This window comes from Hypanus sabinus, chromosome 11 (assembly GCF_030144855.1).
Source record: "Hypanus sabinus isolate sHypSab1 chromosome 11, sHypSab1.hap1, whole genome shotgun sequence".
In the NCBI taxonomy this organism is placed as follows: domain Eukaryota; kingdom Metazoa; phylum Chordata; class Chondrichthyes; order Myliobatiformes; family Dasyatidae; genus Hypanus; species Hypanus sabinus.
In genome coordinates, this window is record NC_082716.1 from 32566400 (window position 1) to 32588985 (window position 22586).

Genomic DNA, 22586 nt, shown 5'->3' on the forward strand with positions numbered 1-22586 from the left:
TGGTGTTCCTCAGGGGTCAGTATTGGGACTGCTACTTTTTACATTGTTTGTCAATGACTTGGATAATGGAGTTAATGTTTTTGTGGCAAAGCTTGCAGATGATACGAAGATAGGTGGAAGGGCAGGTAGTGCTGAGGAAGCAATCCGATTGCAGCAGGACTTAGATAAATTGGAAGAATGGGCAAAAAAGTGGAAGATGGAAAACAGTGTTGGGAAATGTATGATAATGCATTTATGTATAAGGAACCTCAGTGCAGACTATTATCTAAGTAGGGTGAAGATTCAAACATCAAAGGCACAGAGGGACTTAGAAGCTGTCACAGGACTCCCAGAAAGTTAATTTACAGGTTGAGTCTGCGGTAAAGAAGGCAAATGCAATGTTGACATTCATTTCAAGGAGAATAGAATATTAAAAAAAGGTACTAGTCAGGCCATACTTGGAGTATTGTCAACAGTTTTGGGCCCCATATCTCAGAAAGGATATATTGTCATTGGAGAGAGTCCAGAGGAGGTTCATGAGAATCATTCTGGGAATGAAGGGGTTAACATCTGAGCCGTGTTTGGCAGCTTTGGGCCTGTACTCACTGGAATTTAGAAGAATGTGGGGGGTGGGGGGGGGGAATCTCATCGAAACCTATTGATTGTTATGGTGGATGTGGAGAGGATGTTTTCTATGGTGAGGGCATCTAGAACTTCAGGGCACAGCCTCAAAATGGACATACAACTTTTTAGAGCAGAGATAAGGAGGTTTTTTTTAGCCAGACAGTAGTGAATCTGTAGACTGCTCTGCCACAAACTGCAGTGGAAGCCAAGTCCATGGGTATATTTAAGGTGAAAATTGATCTTTTCCTGATCAGTCAGGGCATCAAAGGATATGATGAGAAGGCAGGTGTATGGGGTTGAGTGGGATCGGGGATCAGCCATGATGGAATGGCGGAGCAGACTCGATGGAAAGGAGTGGAGGGTTATGGGCTGAGTGCGGGTAGGTGGGACTAGGTGAGATTAAGAGTTCTGCACAGACTAGGAGGGCCGAGATGGCCTGTTTCCGTGCTGTGATTGTTATATGGTTATGATGGGCTGAATGGCCTAATTCTGCTCTTATGTCTAACAGTCTTATGTTGAACAGTGTAATATAAAAATAAATATGAAAATATCTTGAGGATCGCACTTTTATTAAAACACATCACATTTTGAGTCTTATATCATATAAACCAGGCAATAATAAAACATCGGTAACTAAATATGGTTTAAAATTCTGACCATTCACTAAAGTGTGTTTCTCTTTGCTGTTTCTCCCAGAGACTGGCAGCCATGCAGCATTATGGGGTCAATGGTTATTCCCTTCATGCCATGAACTCTCTGAGTGCCATGTATAATCTTCACCAGCAGGCAGCACAACAAGCACAGCATGCCCCTGACTACAGACCGTCTGTTCATGCACTGACTCTGGCAGAGAGGCTGGCTGGTAAGATACTTATGTCAGTTCCTTTAAACTTTAAATTGCTCTTATGACCGCTCCATGTTCAAAAGCTCAGTGCAAAATGATGACATTTGCAAATGATTAGCACTGCCAAGAGGATCAGGAGTGGCATGATTGCACAGAAAAGGGCGCAGAGAAGATAGGAGAGGCAGCACAGTCACGTGGTTAATAAAGCTGCTTATATCTCCAGTAACTTGTGTTCAGTCCTGATCTCCAGTGTAGAATTTGCACACTTGCCCTGTGATTACACGTTTCCTCCAATGTCCCAAAGACCTGCAGCTTGGTGGCTACCTGGCCACTGGCAATTGCCCCATTATGGAAGTGAGTGGTAAAATGTGAGGGAGGTTGACGAGAGTGTGTGTGGCGTGTGTGGGGTGGAATTAAATGCATTCAGTGTAAGATTAATATAAGTGGGAACTTGACAGTCATTGTAAATCTCTGACACAAGAGTCCATTTCTCTATGACTCGATGTGCTTGCCAAGGATAGCAGATGTTAAATCATTCTCACAGAAATATTCCTAGCAAAGGAGCCAGAATGGTACAACTTTTTAAAACATTGGTTAGGCCACAGATGAGTACCAAGTTCTGACCTCTATACCATAGGAAGGTCATGATTGCACTGAAAAGGCCACAGAGAAGATTGGCCAGGATGTTACACTATAATTTAATTTTGAGGAGATATGGAGAAGGTTGTCTTTGTTTTGCTTGTAATGGAGAAGGTTAAGGACAACCTGATAGAAGTGTAACTGAAATATGGGAAGTATGGATTGGTTAAAAGGTTGGAAGCTCTTCCCCATAGCAGAGGGATCTAAAAGTAAAGGGATTAAAAGGTCTAGAAGGCACCTGAAGAATTCTTTCACCCAGAGAGTGGGTGTGATCGGGAATGCACTGCCTGAGTGGGTGGTAGAGGTAAGCATTCTCACAATATTTTCCAGGACCACTTGGATCCCCAGAGCAAAGAATGCCACAGGCCAAGAACTACCTACCAGGATTGGTTCTTAATGGTCAGCATTGATTTGGAGGGCTTGTGGGCCAGTATCTATGATGTATGACTCTTTGATGCATCAATATAAAGAAAGCACAGATGGCCAGAGAAACATAGAAAAGATAAATATAAAATCTATATGTGACTAAATATTATCTGTTTTCTGTAATAGCAAAGAACAGAACAAAAACAAAACCAATAGTCTTAACGCAGTCAACACGCCCATTGAACATGGACTAACAATCAGCAGACACTAAAAAACAGAATGTTGAAAATACCGAAGCTGCAGATTACTGCTAGCAGAAGAAGTTGTAAGGAGGTTGAACAGAGTGCTGGCCAGACAGCCTTTGTTCCAGTTAAGAACAGGACCCTTTGGAAATACTAAAGCTTTTAATGTAATTCAGAGTGTAGGCATAAACTGACTGAAGAATGAGGGGAGCAAATTAAGCTTTACAGATGAGGAGGCATCTGAAAGATTATCTAATGGAGATATCGAATATAATTGAGAGAATTTTTCAACCTATGGGGCAGACACATTATCAACATAGATGAGAAATGGAATGTCTTTTAAACTACTTTAATACAAAAAGGAAGCCATGTATATCCCCAGAGTCAATTGCATTTGGTAAAGCAAAAGTCAAAATGTCTAACCAATCAAGTGCAAAATCAAATCAGGCTGAAACAGAAAACTTCTGTAGACTAAAGCAAAACAGTCCTCCAAACAACATAGATGAGTATGAAGTTTCATTGAAGTAAATGCTATCATGACCCCCAAAAGATCAATGTTGAATATTTCTTGAATAAGTTCGGAGTGAGCTGTTTTCATCTAGAATGTGCAGCCCGTAGGTTTGGTAGATTCAATTGTAGGTTTCAATTGTTAACTAGATAAATATTTTAAGATTAAAACAACTGCAAGACTATGAAAAGGTAAGAGAAACTGTTGAGCTAACTGGCTTCCTTTCGTAATGTAATGGTTCCATGAATGCTTAAGATTTTTTACAGTATCTCTTTCGACATTAAATTAGATTCCTGCTGTGCCGTGGAGAATTTGTCTCCCACCCAATAAAAGAGTCTCTAATAATGCAAGGGAAAGTTCACTGTAAAGTTGGAAATGTCAAAGAGCATTTGGATATTGTTTTGAAAAAGGTAAGTCTGAAATGGATCAGGCTGTATCCCCAATTATGATCACTTGCAGGGATATCAGACATTATCTATATTGCTTCTAGAAAAGTAAGGGATATGATTGCCAAATGGTTGTAATTTTTGAGGAAGTTACTATGTTGGTGGACTGAACATATCCAGATGTGTGGCTGGATTGTTAAATGCCAAGCTGCCACAAGAAAAGACTACCCACAATTATAGAACACTTTGTGAGTGGTGATGAGGATGAAGGCTTTCTTAAGCTGAGGGAAGCAAGGTGCCAACTAACCGATGCAGTGGGTACAAACTCATTGCAAGTGGCGTGTTTTCCAGGCACTTGTGGATATTGCAGTGTAGTAAAGTGTTGAATAATGTATCTCCTGATGTTTATGTGTACTGGAAACAGAAAATGTTCAAAATAGTCAGCAGGTCAGGCAAGATTCAAGGTTCAAGATTAATTTTCTTATCAAATAATGTAAAAATTATACGACCTTGAGATTGGCCTGCTCACGGGTAGCCACAAAGCAAGAAACCTGAAAGAACCTAATTAAAGAGAAAAGAATTTTAAAAAATAAAAGACCAACACTCGACGCACAGGGGGAAAAAATACAAATCATGCAAACAATTGAAGCGAGCAAAAGCGTTCTGAAATAAAATTGAGTCCTCAGATTTGAACGCCGGAACAGCCCAGACTAGGTCAATTCATATTAGCAGGCACAGAGCACAGCAACCAGGGCAGTCATCATAACCTCAACCCACGGAGATGACCGTGACAGCATCCGTGGAAAGAGATTTAATAGTTTCAGTTAATGTATTTTGTTTTAATTCCCCATATTGTCAGATCAGAAATCGATTGCTTTTTATTATCTTTCCAAATTGGACTGGAATGTTTGGCCTGTTTTTATTTGACTATTCTTGTTCAGTAGAATGCACCCCAGATGACGATACCTTTTGTGCCATGATGGTATGGAGTAGGGGTAATGGACCTGCTAGTATTTTCTGTTTGATTAATTATGCAGAACAGAAAAGGCAACGCCATAATATTGTTTTGTTATCTAGCAAGGAGAACAAAATCAGCCATACTTGTACATGAATGAAACTGTGCTGATAGGATTTTCCAGCCATTATTAAGTTGAGCTTTTTGTGAATTACTGTTTGAGTTGAATGCTTTGAGGCTGTGAAACAATAGCACTAATATTAATTTTCAGAGGTGCTTACAAATGATTCAGAGAAAATGGCACCTGATTTTCTTTGAAATTACTTTAAGTTTGAAGATGACAAAATTTGACGAGGATTCCTTTGGCAGCTGGTTTGAAAATGAAGTGACATTAGAATGTAAAAGAGAGGTGAGAGTGGATATCACACAGCTGGAAAACAATGCTAGAGAGTTAGTATTGGGGGACAATGAAACAACAGATAAATTGAATATGTATTTTGCATCAGTCTCGACTATGGAAGACACCAACAGTATGGTGGAAGTTCCAGGTGTCAGAGGGTATAAACTAGAAAGAATATTCATGGAAACTGAAAGGTCTGAAGGTAGATAAGTCACCTGGACCAGATGGTGTACACGCCGGAGTTCTGAAAGAGGTGGCTGAAGAGATCACGGAGGCATTAGAATCACTAGATTCTGGAATGGTTCCGGTAGACTGCAAATGTCACTCCACGCATCCAAAAGGGAAAGAAGCAGAAGAAAGGAAATTATAGGCCAGTTATTCTGACCTCAGTGGCTGGGAAGATGTTGGAGTCGATTATTAAGTATGAAGTCTCAGGGTACCTGCAGGCACGTGATAAAATAGGCCATAGTCAGCATGGTTTCCTCAAGGGAAAATCTCGCCTGACAAATCTGTTGGAATTCTTTGAAGAAGTAACATGCAGGATAGACAAAGAAAAATTGGTTGATGTAGTATACTTAGATTTTCAGAAGGCCTTTGGCAAGGTGCCACACGAGGCTGCTTAACAAGTTACGAGCCCATGGTATTACAGGAAAGATTCTAGCATGGATAAAACAGTTGCTGATTGGCAGGAGGTCAAGAGTGGGAATAAAAGGAGCCTTTTCTGACTGGCTGCCAGTGATTCTTTTTACATTATATGTTAATGATTTGGATGATGGAATTGATGGCTTTGTTGCAAAGTTTGCAGTCCAAGACCAGAGGGCACAGCCTCAGAATAGAGAGGCATCCTTTAGAACAGAGCTTAGGAGGAATTTCTATGGCCAGAGTAGTGAATCTGTGGAATTATTTGCCACAGGCAGATGTGGAGGCCAAGTCTTTATGTATATTTACTCAGAGACTGATAGGTTCTTGATTGTTCAAGACATAAAGAGATACAGAGAGAAGGCAGGAGACTGGGGCTGAGAGGAAAATTGGATGAGCCATGATGAAATGACACTCGAAGAGCCAAAAGGCCCAATTCTGCTCCTATACCTTATAGTCTGATGATCTTATAGAGGCAGAAACCAGTGGAACTTCGATATTAGTGCTCAGAATTAAACAGGATTGTGATCTAACTGAATCAAGCTGACATAAATAAACAGTTGATCTTACAGGGCTAGCAACACACGCACAAAAACAAAGTGAGGAAAAACTGTCATCAACATCTCTCTGCTCCTATATCTTATAGTCTTATATTGATGGAGAGGCCAATATCAGGGAGCAGCCTAGGACAACTCTAGATTGAAATGGGAGGAGGAAGAAATCCCATTACTAAAGCTGCTTTGGCCATAATGAAGTAGGTAAGAATAAGACCAAACAGGGAGAAATCTTCCAGCTGAGCAATGTTTATGCTGTATCAGAGGAAGATGATGTACTCAACATTGCTGAAAATTGGAGAGGTGTTATTGTGTATGTCTGTCTCTTCAGCTATCAAGAGGGTGCTACTTTGCTCAGAATGATGCCACCTTTTTTTATTATCAAACAAACCAGGTGTAGACTAGACATAACACAGCAATGATACTGGGTGACTTAGACTCTATAGCATTATGTATTATAAATAATTAGTATTCAACTGTAAAAGTGTACATTCAGCTCTGTGTTTAATGGGGAGATGTTTGCAACTATATGCATAATGAATAAACAAGAGATCAAGGAGAAAGAGGGGAAATAATGCAATACATATTAATGGATTGAATCAGGATAACAAAAGACCTATCTACTCCTTACAGATTACTAGAGTTGGATAAAGAGAGGGAAGAATAGTGTTCAGGGAAGCTAACAATGATGTTTCTTTACAGAGTGACCTATTTGGATACTATAAAGTATGAATATGAAAAAAATTAGGCCAAAGTTCCATTGGCAGTAGATATGTAGTATTTATTAAGGAACAATCGTGCCACGAAGTAAAAAAAGCAACACTGAAGTTGTACAAATGAACTTGAATAAGGTTGTCCCCAATTAATCAGGATTCCCTCAGGATCCTATTTGTCTTGCTGCCAGATGTTAAAAAAATCCATGGCATCATCTAAAGGAAAGTATGGATTTCTTCCCATCTTGTGACCATAATTTTCCATTGACAACGTTCCCCAAAAATGGTGAACAAATGGCCTCCTCACCTCATTACAGATCATCCTGGAAGGCAAAGATATTTGTTAAGCATGATAATGAAACAGTTATAAAGACCCACTGCTCTATACACGATTAGATCAAATGAAGATGAGAGGACTGGGAAATCTACATTCAACAAATCCTTCCTTCTCTTAGGTAAACTTAGGTAAACTAATGGACATTCTTACCCTGACCATTTCCTTTGGATCTTAGCCTCATAGAGTTATACACCATAGAAACAGGGGCTAATCAAACCATTTTGTCAATCTATACTAATCCCAATAATACTAGAATAATCTGTCGATATGACACACAGTTACTACTTACAGCTGAAAAGCTTCAAACCCTGATATGCTGAACTTTTCTCAAACTGGTTGTTGTTGAGTAGCTTTGGAGACTACAGTGTTTTAATGGAAAGGTCTTCTGCTACTAGAGCTCAGTCCATCTCAGGTCAAAAACCATTCACCTTCATCAACAGATTGAGGGTAAACCCCTGCACAAGTCGAGTGAATTTGGAAGAAGACACTTCAACTTAGACAGACCCTGGAAAAGTTACAGGAAATACTATATTTAAAGGGTTGGACACAAAAGGAACCTTGTATCTGTCCACCTGGGAAGGTGCAGAGGTCCCTTGACATGAAGAGATGAAGGCAGGTATTGGGATATCAATAATGTGAACATTTGTTAAAATCATGCCTCTCCCAATAATTAAACTATTTGTGTTTTTATTTTCCAACGGCTGTGCATTTCAAGATATTATCCTCGAGGCAAGGTACGGCTCCCAGCACCGTAAGCAGCGTCGTAGTCGGACAGCCTTCACTGCCCAGCAACTGGAGGCACTGGAGAAGACCTTCCAGAAAACGCATTATCCGGACGTGGTGATGAGGGAGCGGTTGGCCATGTGCACGAACCTACCTGAAGCTAGGGTGCAGGTAATGCCGTTCTATTTCTACGGTTGTGTCTCCTGGTCTTCAGATACTTAGTCACAGTCTTTTCATTTTCACTGTCCCTAAATTTACCAACATAAGAAGTAGGATCAATAGATCCCTGGGTTCTTCATCAACAACATTGTGGCAATACTGTCCGAATAATTCCTGGTTCCTTTACTATCCAGTAATTCATCCAATTCAATAATGCTTCCAGGGTGGAGAGTTTCAAGGGTTTACCTCCCTTGGAGAGAAGAAAATTCTCCTGATTTCAGTTCCTATTTTAAAATATGTTTTCATTGGTATTGGTTTATTATCATCACATGTACAAAGATACAGTGAAAAGCTTGTCTTGCATACTGTTTATACAGGGACAGCAAAGACCTACCTGTTGGTAGGGTAGTTGGTCATTGTAAATTGTCCCGTGAGGAGGATTAAATCGGTGGATTGCTCGAAGGGCCGGAAGGGCCTACTCCTTCAATGTATCTCAATAAATAAATAAAATTAAACTATTAAACCACGTATTGAGATAAAATAAGGCAAAGCAATACCAATGCAGAATAAAGTGTAAACGCATGGAAGAGAGTGCAGAGCAAGTAAACGATAAAGTGCAAGATCATATTGTGAGGCCAATCGTCCATCTTATCGTACGAGGGGCCCTTTCAAATATTTGATAACAACGGGATAGAAGCTGCCCTTGGTGCCTGCTGCTTTCAGGATTAAGTTTCTTCTGCCGAATGGGATAGGGGAAAAATAGAATCCGGCTGGTAGCGAGAGGTACTGTCCAGACAGAGTCCATAGAGGGGAGGCTGATTCTTCAGATGTGCCGAACAGTGTCCGCAGTTCTCTGCGGCTTCTTGCGGTCAAATGCAGAGCAATTGCCATACCGAGCCGCTAAGCATCCAGGCTGAATGCTTTCAAAAAGACTGCTAAGGGTCGATGACGACAATGTCACTGTTCATGCCACAATTTCTAGTTTGGGTTATGGAGATCGGTGGAGTGGTAAAGGAGTCATCCGAACATAGAATATAGCACAGGAACAGGCCATTCGGCCCACAGTGATAAGCCGACTGTTTCCATGGGTATCCATTTCCCTCCAGAATCCCAGTACATTCCCGTTCCTATCTTTCTCGTTCAAAGTTCAAAGTAAGTTTATTACCAAAGTATGCATAATAAATTGAACCTTGAGATTCATTTTCTTCAGATACAATTTCCACTTCGGGGTATTGCTGAGCTGTTAACAGCAAGCTGAATAGTCTATAAATTCTATAGAAGTTTGACTATTCCTGTCCCTTTTAGGTATGGTTTAAAAACAGGCGCGCTAAATTTCGCAAGAAGCAGCGCAGTCTGCAGAAGGAGCAGCTGCAGAAACAGAAAGAGGCCGAGCTGAGCCACGACGGAACAAAATCCGACAAACCAGCCACAGAAACCCAGAGCTGCTCAGAAGTCAGCGAGCCACACAGTGCTGGCGGCGAGCCGATTAACATCGAGCTAAATGTCACCTCGGCCGAGCAGTCAGACAGTGAATCATCGGCAGAGGAGCAGATGGAGAGGGAACGAGAGTTTAAAACCCCGACAGAGGAACTCAGGCAGGACAAGGGCTGCAGTCCCGAGAGCAAGGCAGCGGCCTGTAAGCGCGGGAGCCCCAAATCAGGTAAAAGGACCGCAACTGCCTAATCGTGATTTAAACTGCGCGACAGATTTAAACCCCCCTCGGGGGGGGGGGGGGGGGGGGAGGGGCGGGGAATGAGAAGGAGATGCCTCATCTTTCCATCTATTTCCAAGTCAAAGCTTCTCAATTTGTAGGGTATGACAACTGAAAAGTATCTGGAGTAGGCTTTGGTTTGAAATTAATCTTCCTCGTTATCCCGCTCACCATGTTTGGCTCTTGCAGATTGCCCGCTGTTCAATTCAGATCCACTCGGACTCCAGTCCAGAGATTGCTTAGTCCTTCGACCTGCTCAGAGATGGACTGCTTTTTAAAACAATTCTTATTCTCCTGGCTAGGTCTAATCTGTTCAGAAGTGGGATAGGTTCCCCACTCGGGGGTCAAGCTCTTGTGCAGAGGTGACTACATTCCGATTCCCAATCCGTTTGTCATTTAAAACCACCAGAGTTCCTGACAATAGAATTTATATAGACTGTGCTCTCAAAATTGTACATTCCTTCATAAATGCCAAATTCCTCCAAACTTTTTTCATTGCTTAAAATATTCGGGATTCTAGAAACCTCTTCTCCGATCAAATCTGGATCAACGTCGGATCCCAACCACTGGGATCTGGAGAGAGTTCCAGCATAACCCTATTCATTCAATAGTACAATTGGTCGAACAAACGAACTATGCGCAGAGTGATGTTTCTGCGGTTTAGTATTTGCTGTTCAATCAAATATAACGTGCAAAAAAAGAACAATTGTCTCCTGCAGAACGGGTATGCATTCGGGTCTGTATGCCTATAAAAGTCGGAAAAGGTCAGTTCTTGAGATTGGTAGCAAATGATGATTGGGAAGGAAAACATTTCCACCCATCCACCAGTTTTTCATATAGATTAGCCGAAGAGCCGTGAGGGAGAATAAAAGTGTTTTACTTCACCTCCGAAGTGTGAAAACTAGTTCGTTTGGCTTTCAGTTGCTGCGTATCCATAAGACCACACGACCGTAAGACGTAGGATCAGAATTAGGCCATTCCGCCCATCGAGTTGTCCCCGCCATTCGATCATGGCTGATTTATTTCCCCTGTCAACCCCATTCTCCTGCCCTTCCCCCGTAATCTTTGAACCCCTTACAAATCAAGAGTATATCGACTTTCCCTTTAATGATTCCATAGATTCGCCACCTTCTGGCTAAAGAGTTTATTCCTCATCTCTATTCTACTCTGAGACTGTGTCCTCTGGTCCTAGGCTCTCCCACTACTGAAAACATCCTCTCCACATCCACTCCATCGAGGTCTTTAAGTATCCGGTAGAGTTTAATAAGATCCCTCCTCATTCTTCTAAACACTAGGCCCACGTCTTGCGGCCTCCCTGTGAGAGAGATGTCTTGGCTAGAGATTGAGGACAGCCATGTAAAAAAAGCACGTTGATGACTGGCCTAGTTCGGTGTGACCCGGTTAGCCTCGTCGACGGCAGTCTGCGACTCCAGACCGCACCCTCCGCCAGCTCGAGTTTGAAGAGCTCGGCACTTTAATAGTTCGAAATCCCCGTTAGTGAAGTGGAAGTCTGAGAAGTTTGGATGGGATTTTCCGCTCAACCTCTCGGCGTCGGTGTCACGTTGGTTTTGATCAGATAAAGATCTTATTTCCAATGATTAGTTTTCTGACAGCTCATCAGGTTTCGAATGCAGACGAGTGAAACCAGGGGCTGTCAGTACTGATTAGTCCTTTGTTTGGGTGCAAGCTCTGTGATTTTTGTGCTTTCCAGGTGCGTTTAGCAATGCAGGGTTTGAATTAATTGCGCCTCACCGGAGACTTGAAAGTAAAACAAGCCAAAACTCTGGATGATCTTTGATATAGGCTTCAGTGGCAATCTTTCCGGACAACCATGATTTTGCCCGCATATGCCAACACTGCAGCATTCAGTATCTCGGTCCCATGGCTCTCATTCCCCAATCAATAACCCCACTCTCGCGCACACTTTTAGTCAATTCTGCCGTATCAAGGACGACTTGATGCTTCTCCAGTTTTATGGGCTCGCCGTTGACTAGTAAGGTTACAGAAGGAACTGTAGACTTTTCAGCAGAGGAGCCAAAGGAGACGAGAGGGTAACTTGGAGATATGTCTTACATCCTCCACTGTTCGCGCAGTACTTTGCTCCCTGCTGCACGAACGCCAGATTTTCAATAACATTCCCACTGCGTTTTCTCCACTTGGTGCAGGGATTCGCTGGACTTCGCGGAAATGTTCACATCATCGTGGAGGTTTAGAAACCATTCTTGTACGCGTTCCCCTGTCTGCTCAGTGAAGCATTCCCTTACCAGAGCTCCCTCCAAGAGGACCACAACTTCGTCGTAGGGTTTGGAGGCTTGGCCCGGAGAGCTATGTTGGCTGGAGTCAGGGCTTTGCGCCTCGATTCTTGGTAGGGTCACCCATGCCAAACAGGTCAAGGGGTAGAGGCCAGATTAAGAGTGGTCCACCAGTCTTCCAAGTTCGGAGTTCAGTTTAGGGCTAACAACCCTAAGGTAGATTCTCCAAAGTAATCAGTCTGTCTAGTTGTTGCCAATTACATATGTTCGGGGATTTCGCGGATATTTACGCGGACGCACGGGTGGATCTGTTGACGCCGATTTTACCTTGCGTTACAGGTACGGTAGTCACCTTTAAAAATCTGCTTTAGAAACACAGAAAACCTACAACACAATACAGGCCTTTCGGCCCACAACGTTGTGCCGAACATGTCCCTACCTTAGAAATTACTAAGCTTACACATAGCCCTATATTTTTCCAAGTTCCATATACCTATCCAAAAGTATTAAAAGACCCTATTAAAAGACCCTATCATATCCGCCTCCACCACTTTTGCCGGCAGTCCATTCCACGTACTCACCACTCTCTGAGTAAAAAATCTCCTCTGTACCTACTCCCCAGCACCTTAAACCCGTGTCCTCTTATGGCAACCATTTCCGCCCTGGGAAAAAGCCTCTGACTATCCACACGATCAAAGCCTCTCATCGCCTCCCACTGTAGCCTGGGGTACATCTCATCCGGTCCCGGCGGCTTATCAAATTTGAAGCATTCCAAAAGCTCCAGCACATCCTCTTTCTTAATACCTACATGTTGAAGCTTTTCAAGTCATCACTACAATCACCAAGATCCTTTTCCATTGTGAATACTGAAGTAAAGTATACTTTAACTACCTATGTTATTTCCTTTGGTTCCATACACGCTTTCCCACCGCCACACTTGATAGGTTCTATTCTTTCACGTCTTATCCTCCTGCTCTTCACATACTTGTAGAATGCCTTGAGGTTTTCCTTAATCCTGCCCGCCATGGCCTTCTCGTGGACCCTTCTGGTCCTCCTAATTTCCTTCTTAAGCTCCTTCCTGTTAGCCTTGTAATCTTCTAGATCTCTAACATCACCTAGCTCTCTGAACCTTTTGTAAGCTTTTCTTTTCTTCTTGACTAGCTTTATTACAGCCTTTGTACATCACAGTTCCTGTACCCTACCCTAACTTCCCTGTCTCATTGGAACACACCTATGCAGAATTCCACACAAATATTCTTTGAACATTTGCCACATTTCTTCCGTACTTTTCCCTAAGAACATATGCTCCCAATTTCATCTTCCAATTTCCTGCCTGATGGCCTCATAATTCCCCTTACTCCAATTAAATACTTTCCTAACTTGTCTGTTCCTATCTCTCTCCAATGCTATTGTAAAGGAGATAGAATTGTGATCACTATCTCCAAAATATTCTCCCACTGAGAGATCTGAGACCTGACCAGGTTCACTTCCCAATACTAAATCAAATACAGTCTCTCCTCTTGTAGGCTTATTTACATATTGTGTCAAGAAACCTTCTTGAACACACCTAACAAACTCCACCCCATCTAAACCCCTTGCTCCAAGCAGATGCCAATCGATATTTGGGAAATTAAAATCTCCCATCACGACAACTCTGTTATTATTACCCCTTTCCAGGATCTGTTTCCCACTCTGCTCCTCGATATCCCTGCCCTGTTACTATTGGGGGCCTATGAATAACACCCAGTAAAGTTATTGACCCCTCCCTGTTCCTAACCTCCACCCGCAGACACTCCGTAGACAATCCCTCCATTACGTCCACCATTTCTGCTGCCGTGACATTATCTCTGATCAACAGTGCCACGCCCCCAATCTCTATTGTCTCCCTCCCTGTCCTTTCTGAAACATCTAAAACCCGCCACTTGAAGTAACCATTCCTGTCCCTGAGCCATCCAAGTCTCTGTAATGGCTACCATATCATAAGTACTGATCCACGCGCTAAACTTATCCGCGTTGTTCATAATACTCCTTGCGTTGAAAAACACATCTCAAACCATCGGTCTGAGCGTGTCCCTTCTCTAGCACCTGCCTATCCTTCCTCTCACACTGTCTACAAGCTTTCCCTATTTGTGAGCCAGCCGCCTCTTCCCCAATCTCTTCAGTTCGGTTCCCACCCCGCAACAATTCCAGTTTAAACTCTCCCCAGTAGGCTTAGCAAACCTCCCCACCAGGATATTGGTCCCCCTGGGATTCAAGTGCAACCCACCCTTTTTGTACAGGTCACATCTGCCCCAAAAGAGGTCCCAATGATCCAGAAATCTGAATCCCTGCCCCCTGCTCCAATCCCGCAGCCACGCATTTATCTCCCACCTCAATCTATTCCTATACAGTACTCACTGTCATGTGGCACAGGTAGTAATCCCGAGGTTACTACCTTTGCGGTCCTGCTTCTCAACATCCTTCCTAACTCCCTGTAGTCTGTTTTCAGGACATCTTCCCTTTTCCTACCTATCTCGTTGGTACCAGTATGTACACGACCTCTGGCTGTTCGCCCTCCCACTGCAGGATATCGTGGACGCGATCTGAAACATCCCGGACCCTGGCACCTGGGAGGCAAACTACCATTCGAGTTTCTTTCCTCCGTCCACAGAATCGCCTGTCTGACCCCCTAACTATAGATTGCCCTATCACTGCTGCCCTCCTCTTTCTTTCCCTACCCTTCTGAGCCACAGGGCCGGACTCTGTGCCAGATGCACGGCCACTGTTGCTTCCCCCAGGTAGGCTGTCCCCCCACCCCCCCACCACCAACAGTACTCAAACAGGAGTACTTATTTTCAAGGGGTACAACCACAGGAGTACTCTCTAGTACCCTACTCTTCCCTTTCCCTCTCCTGACTGTCACCCACTTGACTGTCTCCCGTAACTCCGGTGCGACAACTTGCCTGTAACTCCTTTCTGTCACCTTCTCGCTCTCCCTGACCAGACGAAGGTAATCGAGCTGCATCTCCAGTTCCCTAACGCGGTCCCTTAGGAGCTGCAGCTCGACACTCCGGGTGCAGATATGGCCGTCCGGGAGGCTGAGCGACTGTTAGAGGAGCTACTGTTGTGGTCAAGTTATGCGCTCAGTTTGTAGTCCCGGTGAAGACAAACCTGTTAAAGCATTAGAAAATACTCTGCATTTTCACTGTATTTTGATGTTGGCGTGGAACAACAGCAGTAGACGGTCACAGCTTTTTAGGTGTTATGTTATATACAATAATTCAACCTTCTGTGTGTTCACGTAAGGGAAGGCTGTACCCCAGCTAAATCTGTGCTGTATTCATTGCTTTCATTAGATTCGCCCATCAACACGACGGGGACGCCCGCGTCCAGCACTGGAGGTAATGTGGTACAAACCCACTCATACTCCTCGTCTCCCCTGAGCTTGTTCCGACTGCAAGAGCAGTTCCGTCAGCACATGGCAGCAACCAACAACCTGGTTCATTACTCCTCCTTTGACATGGGTAGCCCTCCGGCCATGCCATACCTGGGCATGAATATGAACGTAGCACCCATCAGCTCTCTCCACTGCCAGTCCTATTATCAGTCGCTGTCGCACGCCCAGCAAGTGTGGTCCAGTCCGATCCTGCAGGCATCCAGCGCGCTGCCCAACCTCAACAGCAAAACCACGAGCATTGAAAACCTTCGGCTTCGAGCCAAGCAGCACGCAGCCTCTCTGGGGCTTGACAGCTTACCGAACTGAGAAATCCTTACTTCGGAATGAAGACTTAACCGCAACGCAAGATATTACTGAATCTAAGACTGGCTGGATGTTGCTAGCTCCAGCAAGATGCTTTAAAAGCATATGCAAAAGAGAAACTTCACTGCATTTCAATTCCTAAAAACAGGAATTACCAAATAGTTAATTGTACGGGAAAGCTAAAATCAACACGTTCTTCTGAAAAAGATCTCATTAGTCCAGCTTCAAGTTAAAAGTAACCTATTGCAAATCATTTCAGGTCGTACTTATAAAACATCGGTACTTCGCATTAGTGCCAGGCTATCATTAAAGCAATTATACGATGAGTTTTAATAAGTGCCCTTTCAGAAGACAATTAGTATCACAACATCCCGACTAAATTAACTTAGCGCGCAGACATTTGAGTTGGGAAGATCGTCGAAACATCTCCTGAAGTAATTGGTGGCTGTTTAAGTAAATTATCGGTGGGCACGGGAAGCAAAAGTAAATATAATCGCTTGCATTTTTAATATATTTTACAGGGCACCGATAATAAGACTTAAAAATCACGTCTTAACGGTTTTTTTTAATGTCTCCACGTGTGAAAGACAGCACTTGGAACGCGATTTCAAGCGCTGCCCTTCCAACCGACCTTTCACTTCCTTCTCGCATCGATTACAGAAGCAATCAGCAAGCAGCAGAGGCTGGGCTGGGGTTTAAGTTCATCAAGAAATTTATTCCTATTGACAAAACAAAATTACATCTCAATCTTGCTAACGTGTCTTTTCATAATTGCGTCCACTAAAAATATCGTCTTTATATAAGGTGTATTCTAGGGGTAATGTTACGACCTCTGACCAGAATGGAGACCACCAGAACGGCAAGTAGAGGTAGAAAATCAATCGATGTCATTTATAAACTGGAAATGAAGGCCGATTTCAACTAACAAAATATCTAGCCTTCTGAGTCAGTATGTAAACTACAGGTCGCTGCCAATAAAACTCTTCTGCGTTCCGAAAAGTCCTGCTTAAATGTTCAAAGTCAGGCTCTGTACCACATAATCCAAGTAACCATAAACTGTGTCTGCATTCTGCTGTGTTTCTGGATCAATGTCCACATAATCGGCAGGAGCAGAAACATAACAATGATTGTGAGACAGATGGGGAACATGTAGTGTTCACATACACATTATTAAAGCGAGAATAGATTATTGGAATCTCCTGCCTAAACAACACATTTGAAAACTGCAGGGTCATTGAATTAGTTCCATAATCCAAGGTATCGTACAACTGTACAAAATAGCATTTCCGTTCTCTAAAAGCAGAGCCTTGCTGTAAAAAATGGATCTGGCAAGGCAGTACTCCACACATTTAAACCGAGACTATTGAAACAATCCATAGGATCTATTAGGATACACGTTTCTTGATATCAATATGAAAACGCATGCACTGGGAACAGTTAGTTGCTGGAACCCAGGAATCCCTCCACAGTGCTGTGCTCTTTAGAATTGGGTGGCAGGATCTATTGAGACTGGTCAATGAGGTCCCCAAGACATTCCTGCACTTAACCACACCCCCGTCCAATTACTCCCTCTCCCTCTTTACAACACGCAGTTTTCTCACATCAATTAGGTCCATGGTGGGAGTTTATGTCAAAGGTTTCAGGCTGAAATAGAAGCCTAAATCTAGAGTGAAATTTCCCAAACGTCAATCTTGGCTGGATAGAAATACAATAATTAAAGTTTAAGAACTGAGAAACAGTTTGCATTGGGTATCGCACAGGCCGCAGAACACGGGGTTGATAGTTGAATACAACGGCACCAGTTAGCATATGTTGATGTGTATGGAGAGTGGGAAATGGGAGGCCAGCTGGGATAGAGTCAGAAACTATTAATTATTTGAATGAGTTTCTCAACACCATTGGAAATATTCAAGTAACAAGAATAGTATTAGGTGACCTTGGTGAAGAAAAAATAAAATTGGAAATAAAATAGATATTTGTCAATTGGTTTGGTGTGAGACAGTGATCAAGGAAGGTGTGGAATAGAAAAAGGTCATCTTGTCTATTTGCTACAGTAACTACCAGAGATCAGTTTCCTGTGTAAAATTTAAGAATCTTGGGTCCAAATGTGACTACTAAAATACTTATAACTTGGGACAACATGGTGGTTCCAGTTTACAGATAGTTTGGGTCTGTAGCAGAATTAACTGTCAGCAATAACTAATTCAGTTTCTCTCCTGGTAGGTCTCTTTGATCAGAAGTGTTGTTTACACTTTTGGATAACAATTAATAGATCTATAATTGTAATTTCAATGTGAAATGATACAAACATGGCTTTCACATAAGTTCATTATCAATAACTGTCAATTGAAGATCCTATGATTTCCCCCAGGCACAAAAAATATCAGATAAAAATAGTTCTTGTCATAACCACATACTTAAAGTCAATGTATCAAAATCAAGATTCCCATAACCACTGTTAATGGCATCACTGAATTTGCATGTTATACTAATGATTTTTTTCTAATCTTTCTGCCCTATAAAGAATCCCTTGATTGATTTTATCAACCCCACAATTTCCCTTGGCCCATTATGTCATTGTCTGACGGAAACTGCTAGTATTCCTTAAAAAGCCCATTCTGTAGTTGAAAACAATCACATCTTTATTAATGTGCCCATTTCCCCATTATTTCAAGATGGTGAAGATCCATAAAGCTATATATAAGAGAAGTAAACTCAGTGAACAGTGATATATTTGTGTGACACCAGCATCAGCAGTTTTATTTTGATTTTCAGTATCACTTTGCAATTTTTGCTAATTAAAATCTACACATACCATTATCTGGCTTACTGTTCTTGTTTATATCAAAACCATTTTGTTCATATTTGTCTTAAAACTAGAGTTGCTAATTGGCAGACAAACACCTTGGAATGAAGCCTGTCTCCTCTTTTAGTGGATGAATTAAACCAAGTAAAATAAACTTTATTTACCTTGAATACACACTATCCATCAATTCACTCCTATAATCAATTATCTGTTATTGGAAGTCCCGAAGCATGCTTCAAAATCATTCTCTTGTAGAGCATGTACTAAGTGAACTAACAAAATTATCTCCAGGCAAAAGTTCGGGTCTATATATTACATCAGTGAAAACTAAGGTAGAGATGGGACTAACATCACAGCTTCTCACTTACAACCATGAGCTTCTGAGAGTGTTTCCTCCACAAGAATTGGGTGAAGCTAATGAAGCCAAACATTGCACTTTCAGCTCCAGCAGTGAAATTCAAACCCAGCTCAAAATGGTCTTTTGGTTCTGAGTTCTCTTACTCATTGACACTGATCACATGAACCTGGTAAGAATGGACATTGCAATGATTCTACTGATGAGCCACAATACAGAGGGCAGTGTGAAGGAAATTTTACGCTGGGTGCTGTCCCTGTCTTAAAAATACCCAAAGATAATATTGAATTCAGAATAAAATATAAAGCAGAGAGTGTTGTTTTTGAAGACATCACAAAACAGGTGGTTATCAAAACAAGAAGCTGAATATTAAATTCCAGTCACTGCACTGAAATAGCGATTTTATCCCACGTATTAAGATGCAGTTGATTCAATATCACCCATTCACTTCAGTGACCCAAAACAAACTTCTACCCCAAGGAATTCAAACCCAGTATTGACATCACTGACTTTACTCCAGATATATTCTGCTTCCCAGTACTGATGAGCACTGGGACAATTTACTGTGAAAGTAATTCACTGCAGCTCAAAATTCCAACTCGTCTATTTTTTCTGAATAACCTAGACAAAACGCAAACAAGAAGAAACCCATACTCAAGATAATGTCAGCACTAAGTTATAATAAAACAAAAGTGTATCCTGAATGTCAGGAGTCTGTGTTAGGTCAGTCTTTTTCTGACTGTAGATGATCCAAAACTTTTACTGAGCACCATCATACACAAAACAGTCAGTGAGAGACAGCACAGTCTTCAAATACGTCCTTTCACTCCTCTGCCTCTGGGGTTTGGTGCCTAAGTCAATGCATTAGGAGGAAGGGTGTATTGATAAGTACATCGGTATGTAGTCAATTGTTACAGTGATAGAACTGTGAATCCCGGAAGGGCCTGATCCAAGCTGTATCTCTAAATAAATAATAATGTCTTTGTAAGATAATTGCTGTACAGATTAAAGCATTTTTATTTACATTTTACAGAAGGTTAGTGAGGTGTGAGCTTGAGCCATGATAGAATATCGAAAAGGATAACCATTTTTGTCTCTGAAATGTAAATTATGTCAGTTGTGTTGATGAGCAGTGTGTTAAGTCAGTGTTGCCTTATCCAGATGGTGAGAAAAAAATCTTGTTTTTGTTTTGCTCCTCAGTAATTGCCACAGTTTGTAGTATGTTCAAAAATATAGAATTCAAAGAACTCAGAGTCCTTAGCAGGAGAATGTTTTACTACATAAAATATGATCTAGCCTACATAAACTGCAAATTTTCTTAAATACACCCCCCCCCCACTTGCTCTTGAGGCATAGTGAACTATCAATCTACTTTGAGGGTATTTTAGGTTCTGATACTAATTTAGCCAAGTACAATTCATGTATGCAATTAATTTAATAAGAAGGTGGACTTGTTCACTTTGCATGAGAAATGGTAAGGAACACAGAGATAAAAATATATACATTCCTCACTACACTATACATGATAAAAGGAGACCATGTATTTATAGACCTAAACCATTTTCTCTCCTTTAACACAAGAGATTCTGCAAATGCTAGAAATCCAGAGTAACAAACACAAGATGCTGGAGGAACTCCATAGGTCAGGCAGCACCCATAGAGAGGAATAAACAGTCAACATTTTGAGCTGAGATCCTTCATCAGGATGAAGGTCTTGGCCCAATAGATCGACTGTTTATTCCTCTCTATAGATGCTGCCTGACGTGTTGCATTCCTTCAGTACTTTGGTGTGTTATCATACCTTTAAATCTTTGAAAGGTAATCACAAGCAATTTCTTCATGTCAGGAGGATATGTTTAATAAGATTCCAATGTCAACAATTTTCCATTAGGTACACTTAAGAGGCAGTCCAACTTGCATCCTGGAAGCTAGTTGAATAAAATTGTTCACCTAGCTGTGGTTAAGTAATGATATTTTTGACTACCTTCTGATTTATCTGTGTAAGAAAAGAAATTGATATAATATCAGCCAAAGGATTTAATCCAAAAAGATGAACATGATGGAAGAAATTGTTCCTTACTTCAAAGCACTGACATCAAGGAGATATGAAAACTGATGAGTGGTGGCTATGCCATTAGAATTACCAATTGGCACTGAACTCTTCACAACAATATGTGGTTTTGTAGAACTATTGTTTGGGGGTCATGAAAAAAGTAATTACCAGTTCAGTGCTTAAAAAACATACAGAACCAAGATAATCATTAAATTTAAAACATCAGCATTTTCAAATAAATTAAGCAATTTCTGCTTCTGTGTTGATTTTAGTGTAGTTGCCTGTTTATGCAGAAATGGAGCAGTTTTGATTGCATGTGCCTACTTCATACACTGCAAAATATTCATTAGACTTTGACAACATCTTTAATACTAATCCAGCTCCAAGACACACAGTACCTGTATCAGCAAAACTAAATATATCAATAGGTCTAACATTGAATAAAAACTTGGGCAAAAGAAGTTTAGGGCACTATCTGTTTACCTCCTGAATTTGGTTTTAAATTTAAATGATAAAAAGACAATTAACTTCATTTCATCTGCAGATAACAGAAGGGCATATTTGGTTATAACTTGTCTTTTAAAAAAACACAGTACCTTTCACATTTTTTGAATACTCCATAGCACTTCACAACCAATCTATTGCTGTTAAAGTTAATATTGTTTATAACAAAATAAGAATTGAACCTAGCAAGCCCTAGACTTTTTTTTAATGAGGGGCTATAATGGTGTACTGAATTAGAGTCTCTAGAACAGCAGGAATAGTTCAGTATTAATGTTTAAAAAGCAGAAACTTCCACAATGTTTTTCTTGCCAATGCATCAGAAGGTAAGAATGAAAAAAATAATATTGATAATATCATTAATAAAGTTCAATTGGGCTATCATGCTGAAATTCATAAATGCCAATGACTCTGGGTACTTTTCAAAACACTAATTGTGGATTGTTTGATTTTTGTAAATAACTAAGTTAGTAAATGAACTGTAGTATGTATTGCCACTGAGAAGCTTGCCTCTTACAAAAAGGGAAAGTGCAAAGCAACTATTTAAATAAAAAATAAAAGTGAGTGAATTCCATTAATTGTATTGTGCTACGTGGCCTTGTAAAATGTTTCATTATAAAGAGCTTTTGCAGCTACTTAGATAACCTGCACTTTGTGAAGGTCACTTAAAATATATTTTACAAAAAGGACAATTTTGGTTTTGTGTATGTAATGTATAAATAATGCAGTCAAGGGCTGAACTCCAGCAGTTCATTGGCATATGTTTGTTCATAGGCTCATGTTTCCAGAGGTGATGTCTGTGAACGCCTCAGTCATCATAGCAAGGTCTACAAGACCGTTTGTGCATTTGCTTGTTATGTGAAAAATAAAACACACACACACACACACACACACACACACACACACACACACAAACACACACAAAATGTAAAAAAAATACTCAAATGTTGAGAAATCTTGTGGACATGTTTTACTGTAGGCACTATAAATGTTTATTTTAATGATTTTTAATGGGGGAACTGTATTTATCTGAATAGCCACTTAATTCTGGATGTATATAAAGCGAGGTGTCTGTACCTTATGGTGTCTCTCAGTTTTCCT

The 22586-nt window shown here is 41.3% G+C and overlaps 1 protein-coding gene across 2 annotated transcripts; it reads left to right on the forward strand.

Moving 5' to 3' along the window:
• The first annotated feature begins 1302 nt into the window (after positions 1–1302).
• On the forward strand, positions 1303–15931 carry LOC132401554 (diencephalon/mesencephalon homeobox protein 1-like). Of its 2 annotated transcripts, none has more exons than XM_059983575.1 (4): positions 1303–1465; positions 7902–8080; positions 9374–9728; positions 15367–15931. In XM_059983575.1, the coding sequence occupies exons 1-4, from the start codon at positions 1312–1314 to the stop codon at positions 15771–15773; spliced, it is 1095 nt and encodes a 364-aa protein (XP_059839558.1). In that variant the 5' UTR covers positions 1303–1311; the 3' UTR covers positions 15774–15931. The 2 variants fall into 2 exon arrangements, with proteins under 2 accessions (XP_059839558.1, XP_059839557.1); XM_059983574.1 differs by having other exon boundaries at positions 1312–1463; positions 7885–8080.
• The last annotated feature ends 6655 nt before the right edge of the window (positions 15932–22586 follow it).

Excerpts from the sequence above, each read along its gene's own strand:
- LOC132401554 (XM_059983574.1), top strand. The coding sequence starts at position 1,312 with ATGCAGCATTATGGGGTCAATGGTTATTCCCTTCATGCCATGAACTCT. Across the intron at positions 8,081-9,373 it reads TACCTGAAGCTAGGGTGCAG|GTATGGTTTAAAAACAGGCG; the intron begins GTAATGCCGTTC and ends TGTCCCTTTTAG. Across the intron at positions 9,729-15,366 it reads GCGCGGGAGCCCCAAATCAG|ATTCGCCCATCAACACGACG; the intron begins GTAAAAGGACCG and ends TGCTTTCATTAG.